The 25,779-nt window shown below is 37.8% G+C and overlaps 4 protein-coding genes and 1 non-coding gene across 8 annotated transcripts in view; 2 read left to right on the top strand and 3 right to left on the bottom strand.

Annotated features, from left to right (window-relative positions):
• The window catches only part of LOC113038534 (ankyrin repeat and KH domain-containing protein 1-like), a 53,028-nt gene extending 42,543 nt beyond the window's left edge, over window positions 1–10,485 (bottom strand). For all 4 annotated transcript variants that reach the window (XM_026196040.1, XM_026196041.1, XM_026196042.1 and 1 more), the window contains exon 1: window positions 10,029–10,485. In XM_026196040.1, coding sequence (XP_026051825.1) covers window positions 10,029–10,304 — 276 coding nt within the window. In that variant the 5' untranslated portion in view covers window positions 10,305–10,485. The remainder of the gene's footprint in view (window positions 1–10,028) is intronic.
• Window positions 10,486–11,975: 1,490 nt separating this feature from the next.
• Window positions 11,976–14,581, bottom strand: LOC113038535 (deoxycytidine kinase). The gene is made up of 7 exons (XM_026196044.1): window positions 14,361–14,581; window positions 13,683–13,798; window positions 13,372–13,565; window positions 13,127–13,274; window positions 12,911–13,026; window positions 12,722–12,821; window positions 11,976–12,599 (listed from the first exon to the last, which is right to left on the bottom strand). The coding sequence occupies exons 1-7, from the start codon at window positions 14,452–14,454 to the stop codon at window positions 12,573–12,575; spliced, it is 795 nt and encodes a 264-aa protein (XP_026051829.1). The 5' UTR covers window positions 14,455–14,581; the 3' UTR covers window positions 11,976–12,572.
• Window positions 14,582–15,473: 892 nt separating this feature from the next.
• On the top strand, window positions 15,474–15,555 carry trnas-gcu (transfer RNA serine (anticodon GCU)). Its single transcript has one exon. It is a non-coding gene; the product is annotated as a tRNA-Ser (tRNA).
• A 1,417-nt stretch (window positions 15,556–16,972) lies between these two features.
• On the top strand, window positions 16,973–21,702 carry LOC113038532 (uncharacterized). Its single transcript, XM_026196037.1, has 2 exons — window positions 16,973–17,362; window positions 18,128–21,702. The coding sequence occupies exon 2, from the start codon at window positions 18,134–18,136 to the stop codon at window positions 20,720–20,722; it is 2,589 nt and encodes an 862-aa protein (XP_026051822.1). The 5' UTR covers window positions 16,973–17,362; window positions 18,128–18,133; the 3' UTR covers window positions 20,723–21,702.
• A 5-nt stretch (window positions 21,703–21,707) lies between these two features.
• LOC113038533 (endosialin-like) lies at window positions 21,708–24,382 on the bottom strand. Its single transcript, XM_026196039.1, has one exon. The coding sequence runs from the start codon at window positions 24,099–24,101 to the stop codon at window positions 22,059–22,061; it is 2,043 nt and encodes a 680-aa protein (XP_026051824.1). The 5' UTR covers window positions 24,102–24,382; the 3' UTR covers window positions 21,708–22,058.
• Window positions 24,383–25,779: the final 1,397 nt, after the last annotated feature.

Below are 25,779 nucleotides of genomic sequence, written 5' to 3'. Positions count from 1 at the left end.
ATGATGGGGATAAGTGTTTGTGTGAATGACATTGTGCACCTTCTATATGAGACCTCCTGAGCTCATAGAAAAGCTGTTTGTGATGAGCTTTGGTTTATCATGTGACTTTCTCATCACCACCAGTAAAACATGCATTGATCTTCATAACAATAATCTCTGTTGCCTATTCTGCATACTTTAGCTTAGTACCACATTCCACCCACATCTGCAGAAGGACGCACACATTCTTGAAGTATTTGTGGAAAAGAACGTAAATAAATGGGAAAGAACCGGTTTTCGATTTCAAGCCTTAAACAATATCAATACAACTTATGAGACCATGGTTCTTGCCGAGGCCATGACCAGAAAGGCAGCAAAACACACTATTCTGGTTGTACTTATAATTATGTAAAGAGATTACCCTTTCTGCATACTGAAGTTTCAAGGCCGAGAAGGGAGGAGTCAAACAAATTCAGAAGAGATAAATACAAAGGGCTGCCAAAAAGAGCAGCTGACCCAAAAAGCAGGGTGAGTAAGGCAGCGAGGCCAGGCATGGTCAAGCAGAACCCATCTGCAGCAAGAGTAATTAAAAGCATACAGGAGCATTTGAATGTGCAGGGTTGTGGCATGGCTGGAATTGTTGTGCTCTGGTCTCAGACTCTGGGAAGCATCTGTCTCAGGGTGTGAGTGAGCGAGCGAGAGCGAGAGAAAGAGGGTCGAGAAAAGATGCTACATCCAAACAAGTAGGGCTGTCACTTTTAGTTTGAAAATCGATTACACATTCGATCGGACAAACCAAAAAAAGTTTTGAAAATTAAAATAGGGAATCGATTTTAACCAAATATGTACACTATTAATTAAAATAAACAATTAAAAAATATAGATCTAACAAAAGCAGAAAAAGAAAAAGAAATCCGAAAGTGCAGTATGCGTTGCGAAAGCTAGACAGAAAATACCAGCAATTTTACACGCCTATAAGACTCAGTGAAGTCGAAAGCCAATATCCTTGAGTAATTCATTTACTCAAACAGTACACTGACTGAACTGCTGTGAAGAGAACTGAAGATGAACACAAGCTGAGCCAGATAACAAACAAAAGACTGACTCGTTCTTGAGTCAAGAACCGTTTCTGTCAGACGCGTCCGATTCGAGAACCGAGGAGCTGATGATACTGCGCATGTGTGATTCAGCATGAAGCAGAATGACACACAGAGCGCCTGAACCGAACTGATTCTTTTGGTGATTGATTCTGAACCGATTCTATGCTAATTTTATGAGCGCGGCTAAACTGAAGGCTTGGATCAAGGGCAATCATCACCAATGACACCATTACGTCATTTTCTTCAACCGGTTCATTGAATCGAACTGTCCGAAAGAACTACTGGTGATCTGAAAACTGCAACCGGTTCTTGACTTGTGAAAGAGTCAATGTTTTGTACGTTATCTGGCTCGGCGTTCATCTTTATTTCTCTCTTCACAGTAGTTCAGTCAGTGTACTGTTTGAGTAAATGAATTACTCCGGGATATTGGTTTGTTTGAACTCAGAGGGAGTGTCAGCCACATTAAAAAAAGTTAACAGTTTAAGTAATTTGTAGATTAATGCTTATTGGAGACGCGGACCGTTTAAAACAATTCAGTTGAATTTGGTGAACTGGTTCAAAAAGATCTGGTTACATTGAATGATTCGTACACAAACCGGATATCACTAAACTGCTTTGTTTTGAACTCTCTCACAACAGACACGGAAGAGAAGGTAATGCTGAATAAAGTCATGGTTTTGGCTATTTTTGGACCAAAATGTATTTTCAATGCTTCAAAAAATTCTAACTGACCCTCTGATGTCACATGGACTCCTTTGAAGATGTTTTTCTTACCTTTCTGGACATGGACAGTATACCATACACACAGCTTCAATTTAGGGACAGAAAGCTCTCAGACTAAATATAAAATATCTTAAACTGTGTTCCGAACATAAATGGAGGTCTTACTGGTTTGGAACGACATGAGGGTGAGTTATTAATGACAATTTAGATTTTTGGGTGAACTAACGCTTTAAGTACTGGTCATAATACTCACATAAAAATGTTTGATGTGAGTAACAGTATGTTTTGCAACAGCGCCGGAGGAAGCGGTTCTCTGACTGCACGGCCACACGTGCCACAGTTACGTTTGGGATCATTTTATTTTAAATGCCATAATGTCATTTGAAAACATTGTGTTTTAAAATACAACAACAAGTGCCAGGAAACCATTTAAAAAGGCACGTTCAGCTCAACAAAGTAAAATGATCTCAAATGTACAATGCACTCTTCATATTATCAAATAATCATAATCGTATCTATTAATTTTATAATCCTGCTACTAGCATTTTATTCAGGCTAAAACCCCTTTAATTCAAGTGAGAAAGCATTTTTTTTTCAAGTGGCTTTTGCAGATCCTGTCATAGCAGTCACTGCTTGCTGCAGCATTAAGGTGAATGATTAATCGATTAATTGATCGTTAATTTAAACTATGATCGATCATGGAAGTTATCGAAAATTGACATCCCTAATAGTTATATTTAATGGGTCACACTATATTAGGGATGTCCTGATACCACTTTCACTTCCGATACCGATGCCGCAGCTTTGGCTATTTGCCGGTCTCGATATCAATCTGATATTTTTATTTTATTCTTGAACTAATGCTAATAATAAAATAAATGGAAGCACTTTGCTCATTTAGCCACTTAAAAACATCTAACTCAAATGGAGAACAAATACTTCCAGTATATAGTCCACAACAAAAGTTGATTAAGAAAGACTGCCACCCTTTAATCAAACACTAAAAAAAAAAAAGTACTTCAGTACTTAAAGCTACCAACAGGTTTAAAGTTAAAACAATTTAAACAGCGGCATGGGTGGGAGGGGGGGGGTTGTATTCATTTGTTCGGGTGGGCAATATGGCAAAAATGACAAATCTTTTTTAAAAAAATATCATGATTTTAATCATAATTGTTTGTCATGTTGGTTTTTCAATTTTGCAATCTGTTTGAGCATTATAGCCTAATGCTCTATAAACTAATATCCCTATAAAAGAGACAAAGCTTGTTACATTAAGGTAACAAAATATGAAAAAGCAGGTAAAGATAAAAGATCTTTCATTTTATCTTTGTAATAAAAAAATAGAACAAAAGACATTACAAATACACAAATAAAAATAAACAGTGTTTTGCAGGTACAAAAGTATTTAGTTGGAACATTTAAAAAATGTAATGAACGAGTAAAAATAAAACAATATACTGTACATTGATCCTATTAAAGAAACAGTTTTAAAGTTTTTCAGTCTAGAGTATTGATTTTTTTTCTTTTTGTATTTGGTGTTAACATTAAACGAATAATTCACCCAAAAATTAAAATAGGTTAGTGTTTTGTTTTTTATATCTTTGTGTACCCACACAAAAATAGTTTTAAACCTGAATGAGTTTCCTTCTGCTAAACATAAACTCTATTTTGAAAGAAGGTGGAAAACCAAACAGTAGTTGGTTCACAGTGACTTCCAGAGTACTTTTCCCCCAACTATCAAAGTCAACGTGAACTAGCAACTGTTTGGTAATCAGCTTCTTCAAAACAGGTTCTTTTGTGTGCAGCACAACAAAGAAATTAATATACTGTAGGTTTGGGACAACATGTGAGTGAATAAACAATGACAATTTAAATTTTAGGGTGAACTATCTCTTATTACAGTCGACTGCATGTAGCCTACTGTCCCTTTAAAACCTTCAGTGTTAAATAACCAGTAGGGCTTTATTCAAAAGCAAATCATGTGGACATTATCATCCATGATCAAAATATTCATATCGCACACCCCTTTTCTCGGAAGCAGACCGAGGGCAGAGCGGACCACAAGGGCACTTTAGCATCTGACCTCAAAGGGGCAGGGGCTCAAACGGAAAACGGCTCATTCGACCGTTGGACTTTTTTCATCTTTAAGGTTAAAATTCTTCCACACCGCTGACATGGCTACTGTCTAAGTTAGCTAACTCATCCTCATGCAACTATAATTGGCTACTACTGTTATTACATGACAGGCTGTATGCTGAACTGGATGTCGCAACAAGGGAAATGCTAATATTCAAGCATTTAGGCAATGGTTTAAGCTATATTTTCCTATGGTTTGTGTTGGATAGGTATCGGATCATTTTTTTCTCCCCTCCGATCTCATGTTCTGGGCCAGTATCTGCACGATACCAATATCATGGATCGGAACATCCCTAGGGACGGGTATCGTTAAGGTTTTAACGGTATTACTACTCTTACCAATACTGCTTAACGGTCCGGTACCTTTAACGGTATTCTTATTGGTACTTTGTGTTGTGTTACTTTGTATTGTGTTAGGCAGTCAAAAACTTTGCATTTCTCTGTCTGCACATAATGCACTTTTGAAAGATGCTTTGACAGATTGCTCGTGTTTCCTCCCTTCGCGTCTAAACATATCTCATCACATATTGCATCTAAAAACGCGTGGAAAACGCTAGGCACGCCGCTTTCGGATTTTTTGCCCCCCAAAGCCTTCGGGCACTTGTGCTCCTGAGACTTCTACCGTTGCTAAGCAACCATGACCTGCTCTCTCTCCATGAAGACGCGGAAATTTCAGCAATGGATAAACTGATTTGCAGCACTAAAAACTGCTTGCAGTAGCTCTGCTACTAAATTAATTTAAAAATCCACATAAAGCTATCAGCTGTTCCTTCATCTTGACTGAGCTTTCAATGTTGTTACGGAAAAGGTGAGGAAGCTACATGACATGCGGTGCGCTTGCTGCATTCTGAAAAGTTTAGATTTTTTAACTCGATGCGGTGCGGACGCATGAGCTCGTTGCACCGCATGCACGTTGCGACCGCGTCGCTACTATTTTGAGCGCATACCGTGCGCCTACATTTGAAATAACGAACTTGAGCGCGTAAATGCGTGTGTGCGCGCCGCACTCGTTCTTGGTGTGTGTGTGTGTGTGTGTGTATGTGTGACTGACAAACAGTCTCCGCGGCACGCATGAGAGATCTCGCAGATTTCACAGACAAACGTCTTAATGTCGCAAATTAGAAATGTTTGGTGAGATAAAATGTGCACGATAACATTAAGCAAATCTCTTCGCCATCGTCACTCTTTGTTATTATGCAGGAGTTTTCATATTGTTATGTTTTTGTGTGAGCCACGCTTGTTGTGGCGTGTGTGTGTGTGACTGACAGACAGCCTTTGCGGCACGCATGAGAGATCACGCAGATCTCACAGACAAACGTCTTAATATGATCACACATTAGAAATGTTTGGTGAGATAAATTGTGCACGATAACATTATTAAGCAAAAATACATAGTACATCATTTTTTCCCCCTCCAGTACCGAAAGCAGAACCGGTACCGTCAGATCTTACTGATACTACGGTTTTTCATAATTTAGCCCCGGGGCCAGTTTAATACTGGGTCTCGGTACCCATCCCTAGACATCCCTGCAGTATATTCAGTGTGATTACCAAACCAAATCTCCAGGTTCTCTTATGAGTAACAGGCTGAAAAAATGATGTGCACCCCTGTCAACAAGTCTATAAAGGATCATTATTAAACAGAACTGCACAAGTAGATGAAACCACAAAATACCAGTTAATCATGATGTTATGCACACAACCTGGTCTGAACACATGTGCTGCTTGAACTTATGTCATAAAGAGAAGTTGCTTCTCAAGCAACAGCATGGTCACTACATCTACAGCCTCAAACTTTAAGACTTTTATAACCACTTTAACTGAAACTTTGCGTTTAAATCTTATCACTTCATTTGCCCATCCAGCAGGAAAACTAACACTTGCACTTAAATACACTCAACTTACAAAAAAAAAAAAGAAATCTCATGCACCCACAAAATCTACTTAGAGGATCATATACGAAAAGTCTTGTGATAGTAAAATGTTTTTGAGCAGCCACAGAGAACCTAAATTGAACTACACAGGACCTAATCTAGTGGGGTAGAGGGGTTGGGCGATAAACAACATCAGACTGGGGTTGCGATTTAAGAAAGAAAAAAAAGTGTTGACAATGCCACGCTCTGGACATATTTTTTTGATTTAGATTATTTTAGTGGCAGACATAAACAGGACGATAGCCATTCAGTACATGCTGCTAATAGTGTGTCTGTGTGTGAATGTATGGCACAGTTCCAATTATTACACAAACTCAAACACATGTAACGCTCAGTGTTTTCAGTGTCTGCATCCTCAATATATGAGGAGCTGCTCTGAGAGTCACTTCACAAGCTTTTCACCATTTAATGAGGAAAAACTGTCAAATACACACTCAAACTTAAAGATCTTCACAACAACCTGAAGTTTGTTTTAACTTGAAGAAATTATAACAGAAATATATTATGGTTGTATACTAAAAATGTACTTCTAAAAGATAATAATAATATTTCTAAGGAATATCATACAACTTATATATTTTTCAACTATGTTTTAATATGGTTCGGTTGTGAAGAATCTTATTTGACAAAAAAAAAAAAAGGTTTTTTTATTGTAAATTAACGGTTATATATTTGTAAAGTCTGATTTTAATTAGGCATTTGAAGAAATTTGATAAAATAAAATAAAAAATCCAGAACACAGAATTTTGTGTAAATAAAATTGATTTTATGGGTCCTTAAATTAATAGGTAGGCCTATATTTTTCTGTGGAGTTTAATTGTGAACATCCACTCTTAAGGTCTAAAAAAGGTCTGGAAAGCATTTCTTCCCCTATTAACAATAAATTAATATGATAAGAATCAATAATGCATGATATGGAAAAAGCATCATGATAATATTTTGGCCACATCAGCCAGCCCCTATTGGCAGATTTGTTGCTACGATTATATCTACAGTTTTCCCCAAAGACAGGGAGTTAACATGTAGCAACTGTACAGTTGACTCCTCTTCAGAAGGCAATGTGCAATTAATTAAGAAACACATGCTGTGTCATAGGCCAGTCATGTGAATTGTGTGTTGGTCATTAAATATGTGATGGGAATATACCATACACACCAACAAACGCTTAGAAGATAAAAGGGTAGTTCTTGCAAGTTAACATGAGGCAAAAACTTAAAACATTAGAATGAAAATATCCTGATGAGGGATTCAGTAAACAAGGACAAAATTTGAAAATGTAACCAACTTTAACGCTATGCTTTTTTTCTCTTCTCATAAGAAAAGTATTTTAACATGAGGGCAGAAAAGGCCAATTGTCTTCTACAAGCATTTCATCTGACATTTGTCCGACTCTGATATTGATTTAACGGTCTCTGAATGAACCCAGAATATCATTTATGTGCCTGTACATGTAGAACATATAAAGGCTTCCCAGAAGTGGACTAATCTTTTTAAATTCTTCACACTCACATTGAGTCATTACAACTGAGTCCAACTAGTTTTTTCCATGACATTTTAACATTATAGCAAGCAATTGAGGGAGAACACGTCTGAATGTCACAATTTAAAGTAACACACAAATAAGCTACAAGACTGAACCTGGCTATGCAAATTTATGACTACAAAAAACTACGGAATTCAAAGTAGGACTAAAACAAGCAAGGAGAATGTCAAGAATTTAAATATAACTAAAAATCCATTCAATTGCTCTGTAATCTCATTGATGTAACAATTTATCACATGGTCCAGCAATCCAGGTCAGATTGAGTACCATGATTCAGTATACACTTGGTTGAATGACTAAACTTGTTTCTCAGATAATTCTAAAGATATTTAGACTAATTGAAGTTCATAGGGCAGACTGACTCATGACGTATGGTGACCTAACAGGAACTGGAAACAGAATGCTTGAATTTGTGGGAATGCGGGTCCTACCTGAGCCTGTCATCTTCTCTGTCTACCTCCACTGACTTTAATACCCCTCCCCCCTGAATTCCAAACAAATACCAACAATACAAGGGTGGTGGGGGGCACCCATTACAAGTTATAAAAGGCAACAGAAACACCCCTGTACTCCAGACGGGGGGGGGGGGGGGGGTCACATACAGCTCTAAAATACCAGAGAATACAAGTCTGCAGGCATGTATGCTCCCGAGAACTCAATTTGACATCGGTCATTTATTTTAATAAACACCTATCTGCAACCAACAAGACATATTTTTAAATAAGATTGCATGCTTGGTAGTAGATCAACTATTTAAGGGTGAGTGATATACTGGTATATACGATAACCCTGGAGAAATCTGGTAGAGATCGCAGTGATGATATGCGTCACCATGAAAGCATCTGCACACATTTTTAAGACTCGTCAGTTTAACGTCACGAAGTTCAAGCGGTGACCTTTTCTTCCATTTTGTGACATATCCGAGTGCAATGATTATCATAAATGAAAAAATGCTGGCTAGGACTGTGTTCTTTGCATCAGTTGTTAATTGAATTTTGAGATGTCAGCATTGCATTTAAAAGATTAAGCAGATGAACAAAATCCTGAAAAGTCCTGAATTTTACCAGAAGATCAATCTTGATTAAACATAAGGTCAATGCATCTTACAAAAAAAATAGAAAAAGAAAGAAAAAAAACATATGCATGGATGAAATGTTCATAATAAAATGCATCAAGAAAAAAAAATTGGTATTTCCATGCTACAGAGCTATATATATAAATATAAGCTTTAAGCACTAATTTCATGTGTGTCTGTTCTATTGCTCATAAATCGTTTTACTTTAATTACAAACTATTTGCTTGTCTTCAGTTTGAGAACATTTTATTCAAGCATTTAGGCAATGGTTTAAGCTAGATTGTCCTATGGTTTGTGTTGGATAGGTATCGGATCATTTTTAGTATTTGCTGTGATATAATTATTCGGCATTAAGAATAATTTCAGTTCCACCTAAAATATTGATAATCGCAACATCCTTATCATATACTAAAACAACTGTGTTGTGTTATGTTACCATGAAATAAAATGACTCATATAGTGACTGCTTTCTGTCATATCACCCACCCCAACAAGTATGCATTAATTTTTCATCATGCAATTCTTGTCTGGAAAGCGCCTGTCATGTGTCAACAATGGTGAATTCTGTTTGACAATCATAAAATCTTGGAAAAAATGAAAGTACACACTTGATTCTACAAGTAGCTGCAGTTTTAGAAAAACTTCCTAAATGGATTAAGAATAAACATGTACAGGACCTAACAGGTTGATTTTACCGGCATGACAAGTCGCCATGAAACCCAGCTCCACATTTCATTATCATAATAGCAAATGATAGTTCCACTGACACCGAGGAGGACTACATCTAAACTTAAATCTTGCTGTTTCAACATTTGCGTCCCGTGAAATTTCAGAAGCTGCAGTGGGGATAGATTTACTTAAGCCCTAGAGCTAGTGCTGACACTCGGGTTAATGTGAACGTTGTAACATCTTGCATCTACACTCACAAATAACACATGTCAAGATCCAAGCCAGAGCATAAAGTTTACCAAAACAGTGCAAAGGCCTGGCGAGGAACGCAGATAAGCTTTGCTAAAAAGCTAATATTTCCAGGTAATATTTAGTTACGTACCAAGATTCACTTAGCCTCCAGGCTAGCTACATTTCTAGATCATTCTAAATGTCTGTCATTAAGACGCGACGAGAGGCGAGATACACTTTAAAGTTGCTGAACACGGGGAAATGATTTCGGGATGGCTAACTAACGTTAGCAGACGACGGCGTTGCCCCCTGATGTTCTCTTTAGGCCCAAATCGCAGCCTTCGTCTGTGAGCCCGTGCTAATGCTAAGCTAACTTGCCCGAATTTTAGCTATTTAGAAACGCAACTAGCAACGTGGGTCGCGAAAAACGCAGTTAAAATAGCTTCTAACAGTGCACCCTGCGAGAGTGTTGTTGTATTAATGTTGCCAAGAATGTGACGTGATAAGTCGGCCTTTCTAGACGAGTTGATTAATTCCAGGGTTTTGGAGGGTTGGGAATGAAGCCTGTTAAAGCTAGCTAGAGTTAGCATGTGAGCTAACACACTCACACACTTTCCTTCGGGCTGACTCGCGCTCACCTCAGACACCTCGTCCTCATCGCTGCCGGATCCAGGGCCCGACGACAGCACCGCGGCCGCTGTGAGTTTGAAATCAAGTCTGTCTGTGGTGGGCCCGCCAGCCTCGCCGAACAAGCGGACTTTCTTGCCCCCGACGCCGATCCCAAGGCCCCCGAGTCCGGCTCCTGGCGTAGCTCCAACCCCCATCCCTAACGCAGGGGTACGCGGAGTCACCGAGTCAATCTCGTCCTCGAAGCCGTCCGTCAGCATTGCCGTCCCGGCTACTGCATCCTGCATACTTTCCTAAATAATACGTCTGTATGTGAAGGTAATGTCGTCTCTTCACTTTCTTTGGGGTTATACTGTTATAAAATAATTACGTTTTACTTCAAGAAAATCCTCAAACTCTCCTGAAGCGAGAAGAGAATCTCTTTCCCCCAAGCCATTAACTTTCTAACAACCTACCCTTACTTCGTTCCATTTGTGTATTGTCCCGCCCCTGTTCAAAATATGGTAAGGCTATTGGGCTTGAGGGTTAAGTTCTGGAACCCGATTGGCTGCAACACACGCTACTCGAGCGAAAGCACGCGACGTCAAGGTTGGTTTACAAGAGGGCTTTAAGATTTAACGCCAGGAACATCGTTTAGTAAAGACGATTGGACGTGGGCACGCTTGTCACAAATTCCCGCCCTCTCGATACGCCTATTTTTGTCTTATTCGAGAAAGTAGAGGTTAATTTGTTTTCAGAATCATATTTTAGCAAGTTTTGTGAATTTTAGAGGTGTCGTGTTTACTGTAATGCAATGGAAGTTGCACCAGAATAGTCGGTCACTAATTTTAATAACATAAAAAATTATGAATATATTCTATTATATAATATATTCAAAAATATCGTCTGTCAAAAAGTCTGTCATCCCTGCGTCCGATATTTGGCAATACGTATTTAACATGTTAGGGACAACTGTGTCAATAACAGTAGGTTTATAGGAGGGCGCGACCGAGAGTGAAGCAATAACTCATTTGTGTGAAAGGTTTAGTTATGGGACTTGTAGTTTATTTTGATACGTATCTAATATTGTGCAAACATTATAAAATGTGGAGTAGAGATCAAAATATATTGTATCTAGTGGCAATACTGTACTTTCTTCCTAGGAAAATTTAGTTTTCCATGGGAATACTTTTTTCATATTCTTCAACATAAATATACTTTTTCTTTTTTGTATTAGTATGGAAGCTATGAGTCCCTTTGAATCATAGAAAAAAATGATTTGATTTAAAATATTAATGCTATTGTGATTGAGAGTCCATTGAAAGCTGTTTCATTGCAGGGGAAAATGAAAACTACTAGAGGAGATATTCAAACTTATTCCTGCATTAATATCCAAATTCAAATTCAGTTGAGATGATATTTAAAAGCTCCAAAAACATTCACTCAGCTTTATTATTTGAAGCACTCTTTTTTGATAAATGTTGCTTTGTTTTAACATTGTAAAAAAAAATGTATATTTACATTTGAGTTTATTCAGGTGTTTTTTTGTATTATTATTCCACTCGTCACAATCATTTGCACTGCAGATATTGGTGTTTCAGGTGAATTCATAATGTCATTAACAAAGTTTGACATTTTGTTCAGACCCTTCAAGTGACTAAAATATGAATACATATACCTTAGATTGACACATGTATATACCATAATTATCTTTAAGGTTTGTATGTCAAAAATTTAGAAAATAATTTGAGATAAATTTAACCTGTTAAAATTAGACAAAATTAACCTTAAAACCAGACTTCAATGGGTTGCCCAAATTTACCATGAAAGCTGAATATTATGAAAGCTTAATAACAAGGACGAGCTCAGAAACGCAGGTTCTCATTGGTGAGCGAGTCAGCATTCAAACAGCCTGTATTGCAAGAGCAAGAGTTTGGGTAACTATTCATAAAGCAAAGTGGAGAGAATTGTGTCAGAAATTAATGGTTATGAAACGGTTTTATTTTTCTCCCCCTATTCGAGCTGTACATCTTTCAGCACATATTCTTCCCACACACTTGACCAATTCATTTACATGACATTTCCAGTTGCTTGTAATTACAGGAAAAGATTATTTGTTAAAAATATTATTTTATAGACTGCCCTCACAAAGCAATTTCCAGTATACAAAATATAGAGGATAACAGGATTTTTTTTTTGGATTTTTAAATGTATTATTTATAAATTTTATTCAATGTATCTTTTTTTGTAAACACTTAAATTTCCATTTTTTTTCATGGCTGTGGGAATTCTGTAAGATTAACTCTCAACTTTTCACTTACAGAATAGTCTTCAGATCGCATCACGAACTGCACATAAATAATCGCTGCAAATTATTATTTCAAACTACATATCTTGTTTGTCCATTACAGAGAAGTTTAAAACTGTTTTGTAAAAAGTGTTTTAATATACAACAAAATAAATATGTACACGCCAAATATGAAATCAGCTACAAAAAATAATTAAATCACAAATTCATTAATTTGATGACATCGATTAATTTCCATGATTGACACACATCAATGTATGCTTGTAGGCTAGAGGGTGCTTAAAAACTTCTTCACCTGAAAGAAAGAAAAAAGTGCAAAACCTGAATTAAAATTCAAGCCCAAACATGGCGGTTCTGAAACATTTTACTATGAGGCAAAACTCCTAACATTGCCATTTTTGGCCATTATATACGTACCTTATCAACAATATCTTCTTGCTTAATTCTGTCATTTTTAAAATCCTCATTAACATCCAGCAGCAGTATTGGAAGGTCTTTAAGATACTCAAAATCCAACCTGTATATGACAAGATACCCATTTAGATATTCAAACATCCGAAAACAGTTCAAATACAAGTTTCACCAAATCGTTAACTGATCACTAACTTTGTGGTTTTATTGGACAGCCAACACTCATGCTTATAATGCAGCTTCTCCAGGTAATCCAGGGGAATCCCTTGTTCCTCCTCTCGTCCTCTGAACTGAAGACGCTGCATACACCTCTGCAGATCATGTGTTTAATCAATACATCATAAAATACTTGCGTTTACGTCACTTTCATACTACTACAGGTCATGCACCGTGTAAGAAGCTGCGTGGTACCTCGGGATCAGCACGAAGATAGATCATGGCATCAAGCTCAATCTGGGACTCAAACTGAGTGAGGAGCCACGAATGCCAGTCTTGATAAATGGCCCACTCGGTCTCATTCAGATCTCCAGACTCAAAGAGGTTAGAGGCGAACACATATCTGGAGAATTAAAACATATGACTTTTAGTTTTTTCAGTTTCACGCCATATTTAAACTCTTTTCCAAATTGTTCAGATGATCTGTTTAATGTATGTACCGATCGCTGTAGACAGAGCGCTCAAAGAACTGGACCGGTTGCTCTGCCTGCTGAAGTTTGGCAGAAGGAGGCTGAAGCTGTGCACGGACGCGACTCAAACAGGCGTAGGTCTGGAAAGTGTAAGACCAGCGACTGGGCTTGTCATATAACATCTGCAGCAGGTTGCCTCCACTCTTCTGGGACGTGCTGAGCTCCTACAGGGATTGAAAGGAATGTGTTATTAAAAATCACTCACATTAACATTTGAGACTAAGTTTGAAGACACTTCCTTAATAAAATATCTTGTATATGGAGGGACATATTGTCTGTACCTCATACTCATTCTCTGTGGTTTGTACATTGCACCACTTCCCAATGGGCTCTGGTATGACCTCCCACTCTTCTGACGCCCGCTCCAACAAACGCACAAAAGTTGACTTCCCTGCCGCTGTTGCAGATATAAATATTTTAAAATAAAAAACATCAATACAAACAATCATAATTTGTGATAACCATATCTATACTAGATGTTTTTGTTTATGTCTGGCATTAATTGCAAAAAGCATGCTTAAACCAATTGTTGTAGAGTTTGACTTATTATTAAAACACTATGGTAATTAAATGATTGTTATTGTTGATATTATTTTAAAGCATAGTCTGGATGTAATAAAATATCATCATTTAGCTGTCAACAGTTCCACAGTTATTAATAAAAGTATCAGGACGTTTAAAAATATTTTTAGCGAATCTATTACCAAACGTGTGTAAGAAGACTATTTAAAAACAATTCAGTCTAATATTAATAATAATTGATGGCTGTGAAGGCTCACTCAACATAACGTTAGTATTTGGCGCCAACAGCACTACTGTATTTAATACAAAAAAGCTATCAAGCATATTACCCGAACATTCATAAAATGAATGTGTAAACAACACCTAGGTAATAAATTAAGTGCGTTTTATTTTATGTATATTGTTTTGCTGATTAAACAAAAATTAATCCAACTTACCAATGTTTCCCTCTATTGAGATTTTCAATGCCCTTTTTTCGAAACTGAGGTCAGCGTCAAAGCTTGAACAAAATCTCTTGGGAGGAGTAGCCATTATTGTAACAGACACTTAAATAAATAAACAAGAACAAGAAACAAGAAACAATATAAATTTTAAAAGTCTCCCAGACCAGCTTAATGCTGCCGCGCGCGCCTAAACAGTTTGAACTGGTTGAAATTCGCGGCAAGCCTTCACATGGTCAGCGGCGCGGGGCAGGGCTTCAGTAAATTCATCGCGTGATTGGCCAAGCCTACAAAAGGCTCTGTTTCATTGGTTGACGTTTACAACCTGCTGAGTCTGTTCTTGAGACGTTTCCTGTTCTTTATCTTGTGAACATGATGCAAGATTACGTTTATGCACCTTTCAGACCTTTAAATTAAGTAAATCTCCAAAGATTTACATGGTAAGTAATCGCAGATGTGGACAGAAAGATTCAAACTTTTGACAGACTATGCCACAATAAATGTACAAGGTAATTATCATTACTGTAACAATAATTAGCTAACATAAACATGACTAAAATATGAAGACATATTACAAATTATACACTGAAACTTTTTTTAAGTTGCTGAGAGCAAACGGTGTGCCGAGACCCTGCAAAAAAAAAACTTATATATACTTGTATATAACTTTATAAAAGACAAATAATGACAGACAATTTGCCTTTATATGCTATTATTATGTAACTCAACGTGGCCAGTTGTTCAAGTACACCCGGCTAACAGCAGAGGGCTGACCAGCAGAGGGCAGCAGGTAACTACAACATAACCAATGTCAAGCAAAATGTTTTCCAGTACATTTGTTTAACCACGTAAAATAACAGAAATAAGCGATCATTATATATTGTAGTGTCTTTTTCCATTACGTACAAAATGAAGCAGTGTACTCACTATATCTGTCAGGTAACGAGCACTAACAGGTGTGTGATACTGATTCGGCAAAATGTCACGGACACAAAGGTGCTTCAACAACTTAAGTTAATTGTATTTACTTTTATTCAGTAAAGTGGATTAGTCAATATGTCGTATATGTCTAATATTTTTTACATAAGGGTACATATATGGTAGTTACACGACGAGGTGGCCGAGTGGTTAAGGCGATGGACTGCTAATCCATTGTGCTCTGCACGCGTGGGTTCGAATCCCATCCTCGTCGAAAATCACGTTTTTCACGTGTCAATTAAATTCATTTGCACTGCTAACGGAAGTTGGTGTTTGTTATGTTTATTTTAGAATGATTCTCTGCCGCTACTCAGTCTAAAACAATTCCTGATTAGCTACCCATAGACCACACGTAGACACAAATGCGTTATGTTACTGTTAAAAGCATATGTTTTATATACATTCAGACAAATATTTCGGCTGATTATGTCTGTCATTGTATGATAATGATATGACGTCATCAAACAAACCAGACCGTTTCACGCTTTTTGTTGCTCCACCAGACTCCAAAATAGCTTACTTTTACAGTATTTTCAAAGAGTGAAGAACAATCTTTTCCAACACATGGTTAGGAAAAAAACTACTATGAAGTAGTGCAAGTTCGGCTTTTATTAAAATCACGTTATAAATCACGTCATAAATCATGTTTGTAAAAGACACATACAATAACTCAAATATCAGACAGGGAATACTACCGGTGGGACTGTGCCAGTACAACACAAAGCGGCCAACTGTCGTTTCCTCGCTGCTATCAAAGCAGACGCGAATCTGAACTGCAAAACGTGTTGATCAAATTTTATTAGTGAAAGCAAGTGAGATTTATTTGAATATCACTAGTATTTGTAAAACACTTTAGTGGGATACAATAAAAAATACATTTAAAAAAAAATTGCGTGCTAAAACAAATAGTTGTTGATGTATTATAATTGAATAATAACAATTCAAATAATTTTGGAATACTTATTATTCTCTTGCTTAATTACATTTTCAATTTCACTGAAGCCAAAAGTGTTTTGTGCCTCAACTGTTTCTTTAGGCTCATGGCTATTACTGCTGTCTATTTCTATTTCTTGTTTTCTATTTCTCATCGTAATCGGTCTTAATGTTGAAAATACTAAAATAAAAATGGGTAATTTTATAAAATAATCTCCAGTATTACTGTATATCTGATCCAAATGCCACAATCTAATAGACTCCATAAAAACTTTTCCTGAATTAAATGAAGTGATAGTAACTGTTAGTTAAACTGATGCACTTAGATGTGTTTCATCTCTAATGTGTAAATGTCTTGATCAAAACAGCCTGAAGTTTCTAAAACAGCTGTAGATACATACCTCACTGTTGGGGGTGCTGTAGCATAAACTGTGTGAGTGGAACAAATACAATTATTAACAATAATTAGCCTAATAATCAACATATATATATATATATATATATATATATATATATATATATATATATATATATATATATATATATATATATATATATATATATATCACTGATTCTTGAGAGTTGGGACAAAACATGTCCCATATAGAAAAGTCTAATTTATAGCAAAAATTTAAAAAATCATCATGATTGACATAATTACAAATTTAAATCTAAAGGAATTGTATATACCCATGTAATTTTTAGAATAAACTTTTTTATCTTTTTGGGTTTTTTTTTTTTAATGTGTGGTCTGTGGTTAGAAGGTCCATGTTATTGCACTTGTCCTCAGCAAGCGGTCACAATATTAATCATACCAAAAAACTTTAAAAAAGCTCTAAAATTGTGAAAACATATATAGCCAATAAAAAATAAGAGGTATAAATATAAAAAACAATGCATGAAGTGAACATCAAACTATATTTTCCATAAAAATCTACCTATTAAAGTTGTGTCCTCAGTTTCTGTCAACTCCGTCAGATTTTTTTAATAAAGCTATTTAAATCAGGAAATTCAGGTCAGCTATATCCCTGAGGACCCGTTTTCATCTCCCTGCCTGTCGTGAATGCAGCACTACCACACATGCTCTGGTATGTTTACATTTTTTTAATATATTAGACAAACAATGTCAATATTCCTATGGTCACAGCTGCACCATGTCAACACCATCTTTCTGTTAAGATACTTTTTATAAACCACAGTGGATTGAATTTAAGTATTTTAGTGAGGTTATTGGGACAGCTAGCAACTGAGGAAAAACTACCTAGCTGTAGTGTACAATACATGTTTTGGAGGGAAAATACATGCCCTTATGTCAACTCCGTCAGACGTCAACTCCGTCAGGTTCTATGTCTGACGGAGTTGACCTGTAAGCTGATGGAGTTGACAAATCCACCAATAACCTCTCAATGTGCGATTATAATATTGTTTGTAAATATAGTATAAGATTAAACTATTATTTCAGGGTTTTATTTACACTTAAATGCACATTTAGCTTGCATTACATTATTTAACCATAGGCATCTGACTTGTAAAGAATGGGCAGGCAGTGGTCTGCTTGTTATTGTGTAACATGTTATTTATATATAATATATATATATATATATATATATATATATATATATATATATATATATATATATATATATATATATATATACTTACATACTTTACATATATACTGTATGTGTGTGTATATATAGACACAGAGATAGAGGAATGAGAAGCCAGTGTGTAGATTTTATATGAAAACTACATACTGCACCTTGAGGATTTTACATCCATCCACTATTCAAGAAATCTGATTCTATACTCTTATTCAAGTAAATTTTTCTTTATTTCAATTTGTATTTTAGGAAAGCATGGCTAGACAGAAATTGTCAGTTGAGGATCAAAGGAGAAGAAATAGAGAGTACCAACGAAAGAGAAGAGAAAAATTAAACAGTGACCAAGAGAGCAAGCATGCTCTGCAAGAGAAGGAAAGACAAAGGTGGAAGAAGAGAGTTAAAGACAAAAAAGTAATACAAATAGACGAGATGGGAGACAGGGCAAAGAGGAATCAGAGAAAGTATTGGAGAGAGGCACAGAAAAGGTCTAGAGAGAAAAGATCCATTGAAGATGCAGTGCTGAGGGCACACACCCCTCCAGATAGTCCGCAAGATCAGGATATTCAAGAATATAATGCCAGACACAGCAGACAGTCTCTTAGACAGAAAAGGGAGAGGAGTAAAACGAGAAAAAGGCATTCAAGAGAAATAAAAACTTTGAAAGAGAAGCTTAAGAAGGTAACAAAACAACGAAACAAACTGAGAAAGAAAATATATCGAAGAAGAAACGCTACAAATAAAACACCACTTGACTCCCCAGGCACAGAAACAAAGAAGATGCTATCAGAAAGCAACATTAGGAATCCAAAAATCAAGAAAGTCCTTCTATTCCACAACATCCTCAGAAGAGAGCTGAAGAAAAACAAACAAACTCCTGGGCCACGGCGTCAGGAACCAGCACTAAGTGTGTCTTCAGGCAAGATTCTCAAAAAGTATTGTCTCCTTCACCAAATCCACCAGTTTGGGATAACCTACAAGTTAATAAGAGGAAAGAAACAGACAAAGAAAAAGCCAACATTCCTAAAGGGTATAACAGAAACTGTTAAGGATTTTTTTCTGAACTCTGCACGTGTGACCACTGATAAGACTGACACCATCACTAGGAATAAGATAAAGCAGCAGAGAATGATCCTGGCAGACTCCATGATCAACCTCCACTCTGACTTCCTCATTAGTAACCCTACTGTGAAGCTGAGCTATTCTTCTTTCTGTTCTCTGAAACCATTCTATATTACAGCACCAAAAGCATCTGATCGGAAGACATGTCTATGTCAAAAGCATGAAAATGCATACTTAATTCTTGAGGTCCTTAGAATGTCTGGTGTTGTGAAGTCAAACAATCTGGATGACAGTTTTCAATTAGTTTGTTGCTCTCCAGCAAGTGAGGCCTGCCTTCTTTGCACCTGCTCACGATGTGTAAACAAAGGAACAGTTACAACCCAAGAGCAAGACAAAATCCATGTTCAGTGGAAGCAGTGGGAGAGAGTTCAAGAAGAGACAGTCAATGGAATCAACACTAAACTCGTCCAACACAGTGGCAGTCTTTCAAAGCTAATTAAACTCTATGAGCAAATACTCCGAAATGAAACCACAACACATGTGTGTTTAGTCCGAAACCAGTCAAAAGCATACAGAAACACAATTGAGACTTGTGAAGAAAGTACAGCAATTGTTCACGTTGACTTTTCAGAATTCTGGAGATGCAAGTATCAATCTGAAGTACAGGCCTGCCATTTTGGACAAAATCTGCCACAGCTAACTCTACATACTGGAATGTATTACATTAAGGGTGGAAAGGCAGGTTTTTGCACACTTTCAGAGTCAAAGAGACAGGATGCTGCAGCAATCTGGACACACATGGATCCAGTCCTAAAAGATATCAAAACAAGATATCCACAGGTCACCACTGTGCACTTTTGGTCTGATGGTCCAAGTAAACAATATAAGAACAAGAAGAATTTTTTCCTTCTGTCTTGTATCCCACCTACACTTGGGTTTGAAAGAGCCACATGGAACTTCTTCCCCACTTCCCATGGTAAGGGCACACCAGACGGCATTGGCGGAACAGTGAAAAGAACAGCTGACAACCTATTCCTGAGAGGAAATGATGTGACAGATGGACACACATTCTTTGTAAAGGTCTCAAACAGTCTGAAGAGCATTCAGCTGTATCACATTGCAGAAGAAGACATGCAAAGATATGATACACTTCTCATGCATCCTCTCAAACAGGTTCCCTCAACCAGAAAAATACACCAGGTCATCCCACATGAGAACAGGATCCAGCACAGACAACTATCCTGCTTTTGCCTGTTGGTTTGCCAGTGCTTCAGCCCAGCTACCTTCTATTTCCATGGCTACCCAGAGGAACAGCAGAGTGATACAAGGAGGGCAGGGAAGAAAAGACCTTTGGCCATGTTGTTGGAGGAGATGGAAAAAGAGATGGTAGGGGGGGAAGATGTAATGGAGGAGGAGTTAGATGAGGAGCCTCTGAAAAGTCCTGAGGGTACTGTGACAGTAACGACTGTTAGCAGCCTTAACAATGGAGACTGGCTAGCAGTAGTATATGATGACCACTGGTGGCTAGCCAAGACCATTGCCGTGGATACTGAGCATCAAGATTTGAAAGTGGAGTTTCTGCATCCCCATGGTCCAACAGCAAAGTATCAGCCTAAGCTTCTCACAAAGGATGTCTGTTTCTGCCCAGTTAAAGACATCATAGTGAAACTAATGGGAATTGCATCACCAGTCAAATTAAGAAAACGAGAGATCTACAGCATAGCCCCTGATGTGATGGACTTCATAGAGCGTGAGCATGTCCGACGCCTGCTGCCCAAGGCATAAACGCAGCTTAGATTATGTGTTGCACTATTGTTGTTAATTTAAGATCACACCCAGTATAAAGTAGGCAGTGCAGGGCAAACACATCACACACACACACACACCTCACTTCAAAGTAAAAAGAAGAGGAAAAGAAGAGGAGAAGAGGTGGATGAGAAAAAGAAGAGCAGGAAGTGGTATAGAGGAGATAGATGAAAAAATTGGGGGAGGAGGGCCCCTGGTTTCCCTTATTGTTCTTTTTTTTTTGATAGTTGGAAACGGTGTAATTTATAATAGTTGGAAATGGTGTATGTGCAATATCTTAATTATAGTTTGCTTTACAGTACTTTAAAAACAATGAGTAGTTTTAGTATAGTATTTGAAAAGCACATCTGTTCATTAATCAGCAATGCACACATATTTTTGTCAACACCATCAGTTTTTCGTCAACACCGTCAGATCTTCATCAACAGCGTTGGATGTATTTTTTTGTTAATCTTTTGGGGAAAAAATATTCTTCCTTCAGTTTATGTTGTTTTTGTAATAAAGGACCATCTGATCTACATTCTCTTATGTTTTATTTATTCTTTATTTATTTAAGGAAATATTAAAGTTAAAATCAATGTTTGAAAATGCTAATATTTAGAAATCTGAGTTTTCAGAATAGTGTGGAATCACAACCTAAGTGTATATATTGTATTTTTTTACATATCAGAGTAACTAAACACTATTACAATATACTTCAGAATTTTAGTTTCTTGTTGGATTGAAAGAATTAAAATTTTATACTTTTTAGTGTGTCTGATGGAGTTGACACTAAACAAGTTCTGAATGAAAACATGTTGATTTGTTGAAAATGTGTTTTTATTTAGAACCTGTTCCTTTACATGGTTAAATAGCTAGGACCTTTCTCTGCAGAAACATATAACTTTAATTGATATAGTGTGTATTTAAAAAAAAAGTTTTTTAAAACCTGTTTTGTCCCGACTCTCAAGAATCAGTGATATATATATAGTATTTATACTCCTAGGCTTTATACAAATTATCATTCATTGTATTATATGTAAAAGGGATGCATGCTAAATTCAGTTTGAATTCTGTCCTACTTTCCACGAAATGTTTCTTCTACACAGTATGGGGGTTACTGCTCCACTTCCATTGGAAAATAATTGATATTCTCTCCATTGTCTGAAAATGATGTCTAAATGTTGGATTGTGCACCTGGTTACTATTTTGCCCTAATATCCCACAGGAACATACAGAATACCAAAGTGACATCAGTGTGATCACACTAAAACAGCTTGACGAAGTCCAGGGTCATTGCTGATTATTATTATTATTATTTTAAAGTCATGTTTACTCAAGCTCGAGAATTTGCTGTGCTTGATTTTTCAGGCTTGGAGGTGGTGGTCCAGCGATAACAGTCTGTGATGCTTTTGTTCCGTGGCTCTACAGCACAACTCGTGCAATAAACAATGCCTAACGCTAACATGACCACAATAAAAACACATAGTGGAACCAGCAGTGCCACAAGCAGCCAGCTTTTGTCATGCTTCTTCCTATCACCTGGACGCTGTTCTGTTCCTGATGCCAGTGTATCTTCTGGTATTTGGGATGTTGGAGGAGTGAGCATGACAAAATCCCATTTTCTCTTTGACACAGATGTCGAAGCCTCCGAGGCTCCTTTGTTTCCTGAAGTCCTTACATCTGCTGTATCACCAGCTGCTATTGATATTTCTTCCTCATGTGCATCATCTTGATGAGAATCATCTGAAGTTGTAGTATCCATCAAAAAGTTTGATGAAGGTGAATTCGAAGATGCATGCTCAATTAAATCAGGTTCCTGAGTGGTCACATATCCCTCCTGTGTCTTCTCCGTAAACCAGCTCAAGTAAGTCGGATGCCACTCTATGCTTGGGGAATTTGTTGACGATTCCAGAAGGCTGGCATCTGTCATCAGTTCAGGCAAGCTGGGACCATTCAGTGTTGCATCAGCTGATTCAGACTTCACATGTTTATCCTCGTTGACTGGCTGACAGTAGTAGTTGTCCTCTTGCAGCATATAACCCTCCTCACATTGACACTCAAATCCACCTTCGTTATTTTTGCACACCTGGTCACAAATATCTGGAGTTTTACACTCATCAATATCTTCACATTGATCTGGATTTTCTTCGAGTGGAGAGAATCCCTCGTGACAACGGCACGTGTAGGAACCAATCGAGTTCTCACAGATATGAACGCATTTTCCTTCCATACATTCATCCACGTCCACACATTCTCCAAACTCAGACGGAAGGTAGCCCTCGTTGCATCTACACTCAAAAGTACCAGGTGCATTGACGCATTCCTGTGGGCATGGTTTCTGCAAGCACTCATCTATATCAAGACAACTCTGACCATCACCAGACAGGAGGTACCCCTCGGGGCACTTACAGCGATGTCCCTGAGGAGTGGACTCACACTCAAACTCGCAGTTGGCACTATGGCAGGGATCCGAGAACTGGCAGGTCTTTCCGTCTTCTGCCAGAACATAATTCTCAGAGCACTCACAGTAGTAATGAGTATCTGAGTTCACACAGAAGTGCTCACAGCCACCATTGTCCTGTTTACACCAGTCTATCGGAGTGTCAGTGCAGAGCGGTGCATCCTTTGACCAGCCAACACTTCTATCCTCTCTCAGCATGCACAGTATTGACTGGTCTTCCTTGCCACCATCGGGACAAGGGAGAGTTGCCACTGAGCCAAAAGGGATGTGAGTAAGAATAGTACTTGCCAGTTCAAATGGGGTGGTGTAGAGTGCAGGACCCCCTCCTTCTCTTTGAAGAGCTGGGCACATCCCTTGGTAGGTGTAGCGGCAGAAGAAACCTTCCACAGCCACTGCACAAGATCCATCGAGCCATTTGAAGTTGTTCTTGTCATTTCCACTTTTGTCAGCCGTGTTGTAGGTAATGACGACACAACGATGAGCAGCACAAGCATTGGGTAAGTCATCACGTTGCCAGTTCGTATACTGCGTTTCCTGATCCCCAGTGATCCAGGTAAAGCCCCTCAAAGGGCGCGTGGCCGAGCACTGCCGAGGTTGTCGCTGGAGGCCAATCCACAACCTGATCCTGGGCCGGGAGCCACGTCTGACCCCTGACGATAGGAGGTCATGGATCATGGAAGCTTCTTCTGGTCCTTTAATGGTAGCCAGGTTCCCCCCTTTATCCTTGCAGGTCCTCCAGGACTCCCTGAATGTCTTGCGCTGGAGATGAATGGAATAGCATCCCTCAGCGTTGCACACGCCGTCCTGCTCCTGCAAGCTTTGTCCTATGACTCCCTTACACCAATACAAATACAGAAGACCAAAGAAAAGACAGGGATATACAGCACAGCATTTTCTAACAGTCCTGTTTCCCATAATTGTTTTTTTGTTTTCTACAGCTGAGGTATTTCTTATGTCTTGCCTGTAGTTTTTTCTTACCTAATTAGATGTTTAAATTTACCTCGGAGCTCTTTCAAACCTCTCGTCTCTCTGCTTTAATGAGATGACTTTTGTCTGCAGTCTGTCTGCAGCAGAGAGACAGAGAAGGAGGGTACAGGCGTTTGTTATTGGAAGAGGGGGCGGGTAATGAGTGTGCTGAGTGGTGGAGGGAGATTCGGCCTATGGTTTTCCCTTGTGCCGTATGGTTTTCATAAGTCTGTTTAAGGAAATAGTTTGTGACCCCGCCAACAAGTCCTCCCCTAGCCCCCCATCCTCTACTCACTCGTCCAATCACTACAACAGTCACGATCACATATTCATCCATTCATCCATCCAGCCAACCTGAAAACTTCATCTTGGGTCATCCTGATCAGATTTCACATTCTTGTATTGTTCATTTTTGCACAAGCTGCTCAGACAGTTCCTTGACTTTAAATGAATTGAACATATTTTTTTAAATATGAAATTCATTGGAAGTGATGCATTGGCTTAAAAATATTGAACTTAATTTTATATAGGCTACTCTGTCTCATCACTTTATTGATACATTTAGATTCCTTTAAACAACAGAAAGCAGCTAAACATTAGAGAATATGCAAGTTTCATTATATGTCACCTAAGTAACAAGGATGTTAGTAAGGACATAGTCCATGAGACATCATTGATTCATATGTAATGTCATGGAGCTACAAGATTACTTTTTGTGCACAAAGAAAACAAAAATAACAACTTTATTCAACTATTTCTTTTGTTGCATATCAGTCATGCTTGTGGTGCTGCTGACGCAGGAGCCGGTGCACAAAAAATATTCTCTTAGCTTCTTAATAATTAAGGTTAAACCACTGATGTCACATGGACTATTAATGATGTCCTTACTATCTTTACGGGCCTTAACTGTTTCAGTTGTGTTGAGGTCTATGCAGGGTCAGAAAACTCTCAGATTTCATCAAAAATATCTTAATTTGTGTTCCAAAGATAAACAGTGGTCTGACTGGTTTGGAACGACATTAGGCTGAGTAATATATGACAGCTTTTTCATTTTTGGGTTAACCATCTCTTTAAAACTTCTAGATAAATCAAAAACATAGTAAGTGTAGTAAAAGCAGAAATACTGCTGCTGTTGGACTGATTCAAGGTGTAAAGAAGTTTATAAAAATGTGAGAATATGTAGGTTTCCTAGCAGTGGTCCGAGCCTTCTTCTCAATTGCATGGAGCCACTTAACCACAAAGGGTCAAGGCTTTTCCTTTAAGACAGGAGAGAAGTATTTGTCCAAGACCACAACCTAATGTTCTCCAATTCAAACTCAGGCCCTTATAAATGTTAGATATCCGGTTGTCGATACATTCTTTATTTTTGAGACATTGATCCACATTGAGCTCAAGAATATCAAGTATTGTCATCTCTAATCCTCATCAGCACAGAAGTCAGCAGATCAGCGGTCTTACTTAAGCAAAGCCTGCTGTTCATTACTTCAGAACTTGGAATAACCCCACTCACTCTTTGTCTCTACAAACTCATGAATCTAAATCAAACAATAAACCTTTCTGAAATCTATAGCAAAAATCGTACTTACCTATTCCAATCTAAACAGGTCTGCCCTGGTGTGGACTTTCT

The sequence above is a fragment of the Carassius auratus genome, chromosome 21, assembly GCF_003368295.1.
Source record: "Carassius auratus strain Wakin chromosome 21, ASM336829v1, whole genome shotgun sequence".
Taxonomy (NCBI): domain Eukaryota; kingdom Metazoa; phylum Chordata; class Actinopteri; order Cypriniformes; family Cyprinidae; genus Carassius; species Carassius auratus.
This window is presented reverse-complemented; position numbering and strand designations above follow the sequence as displayed.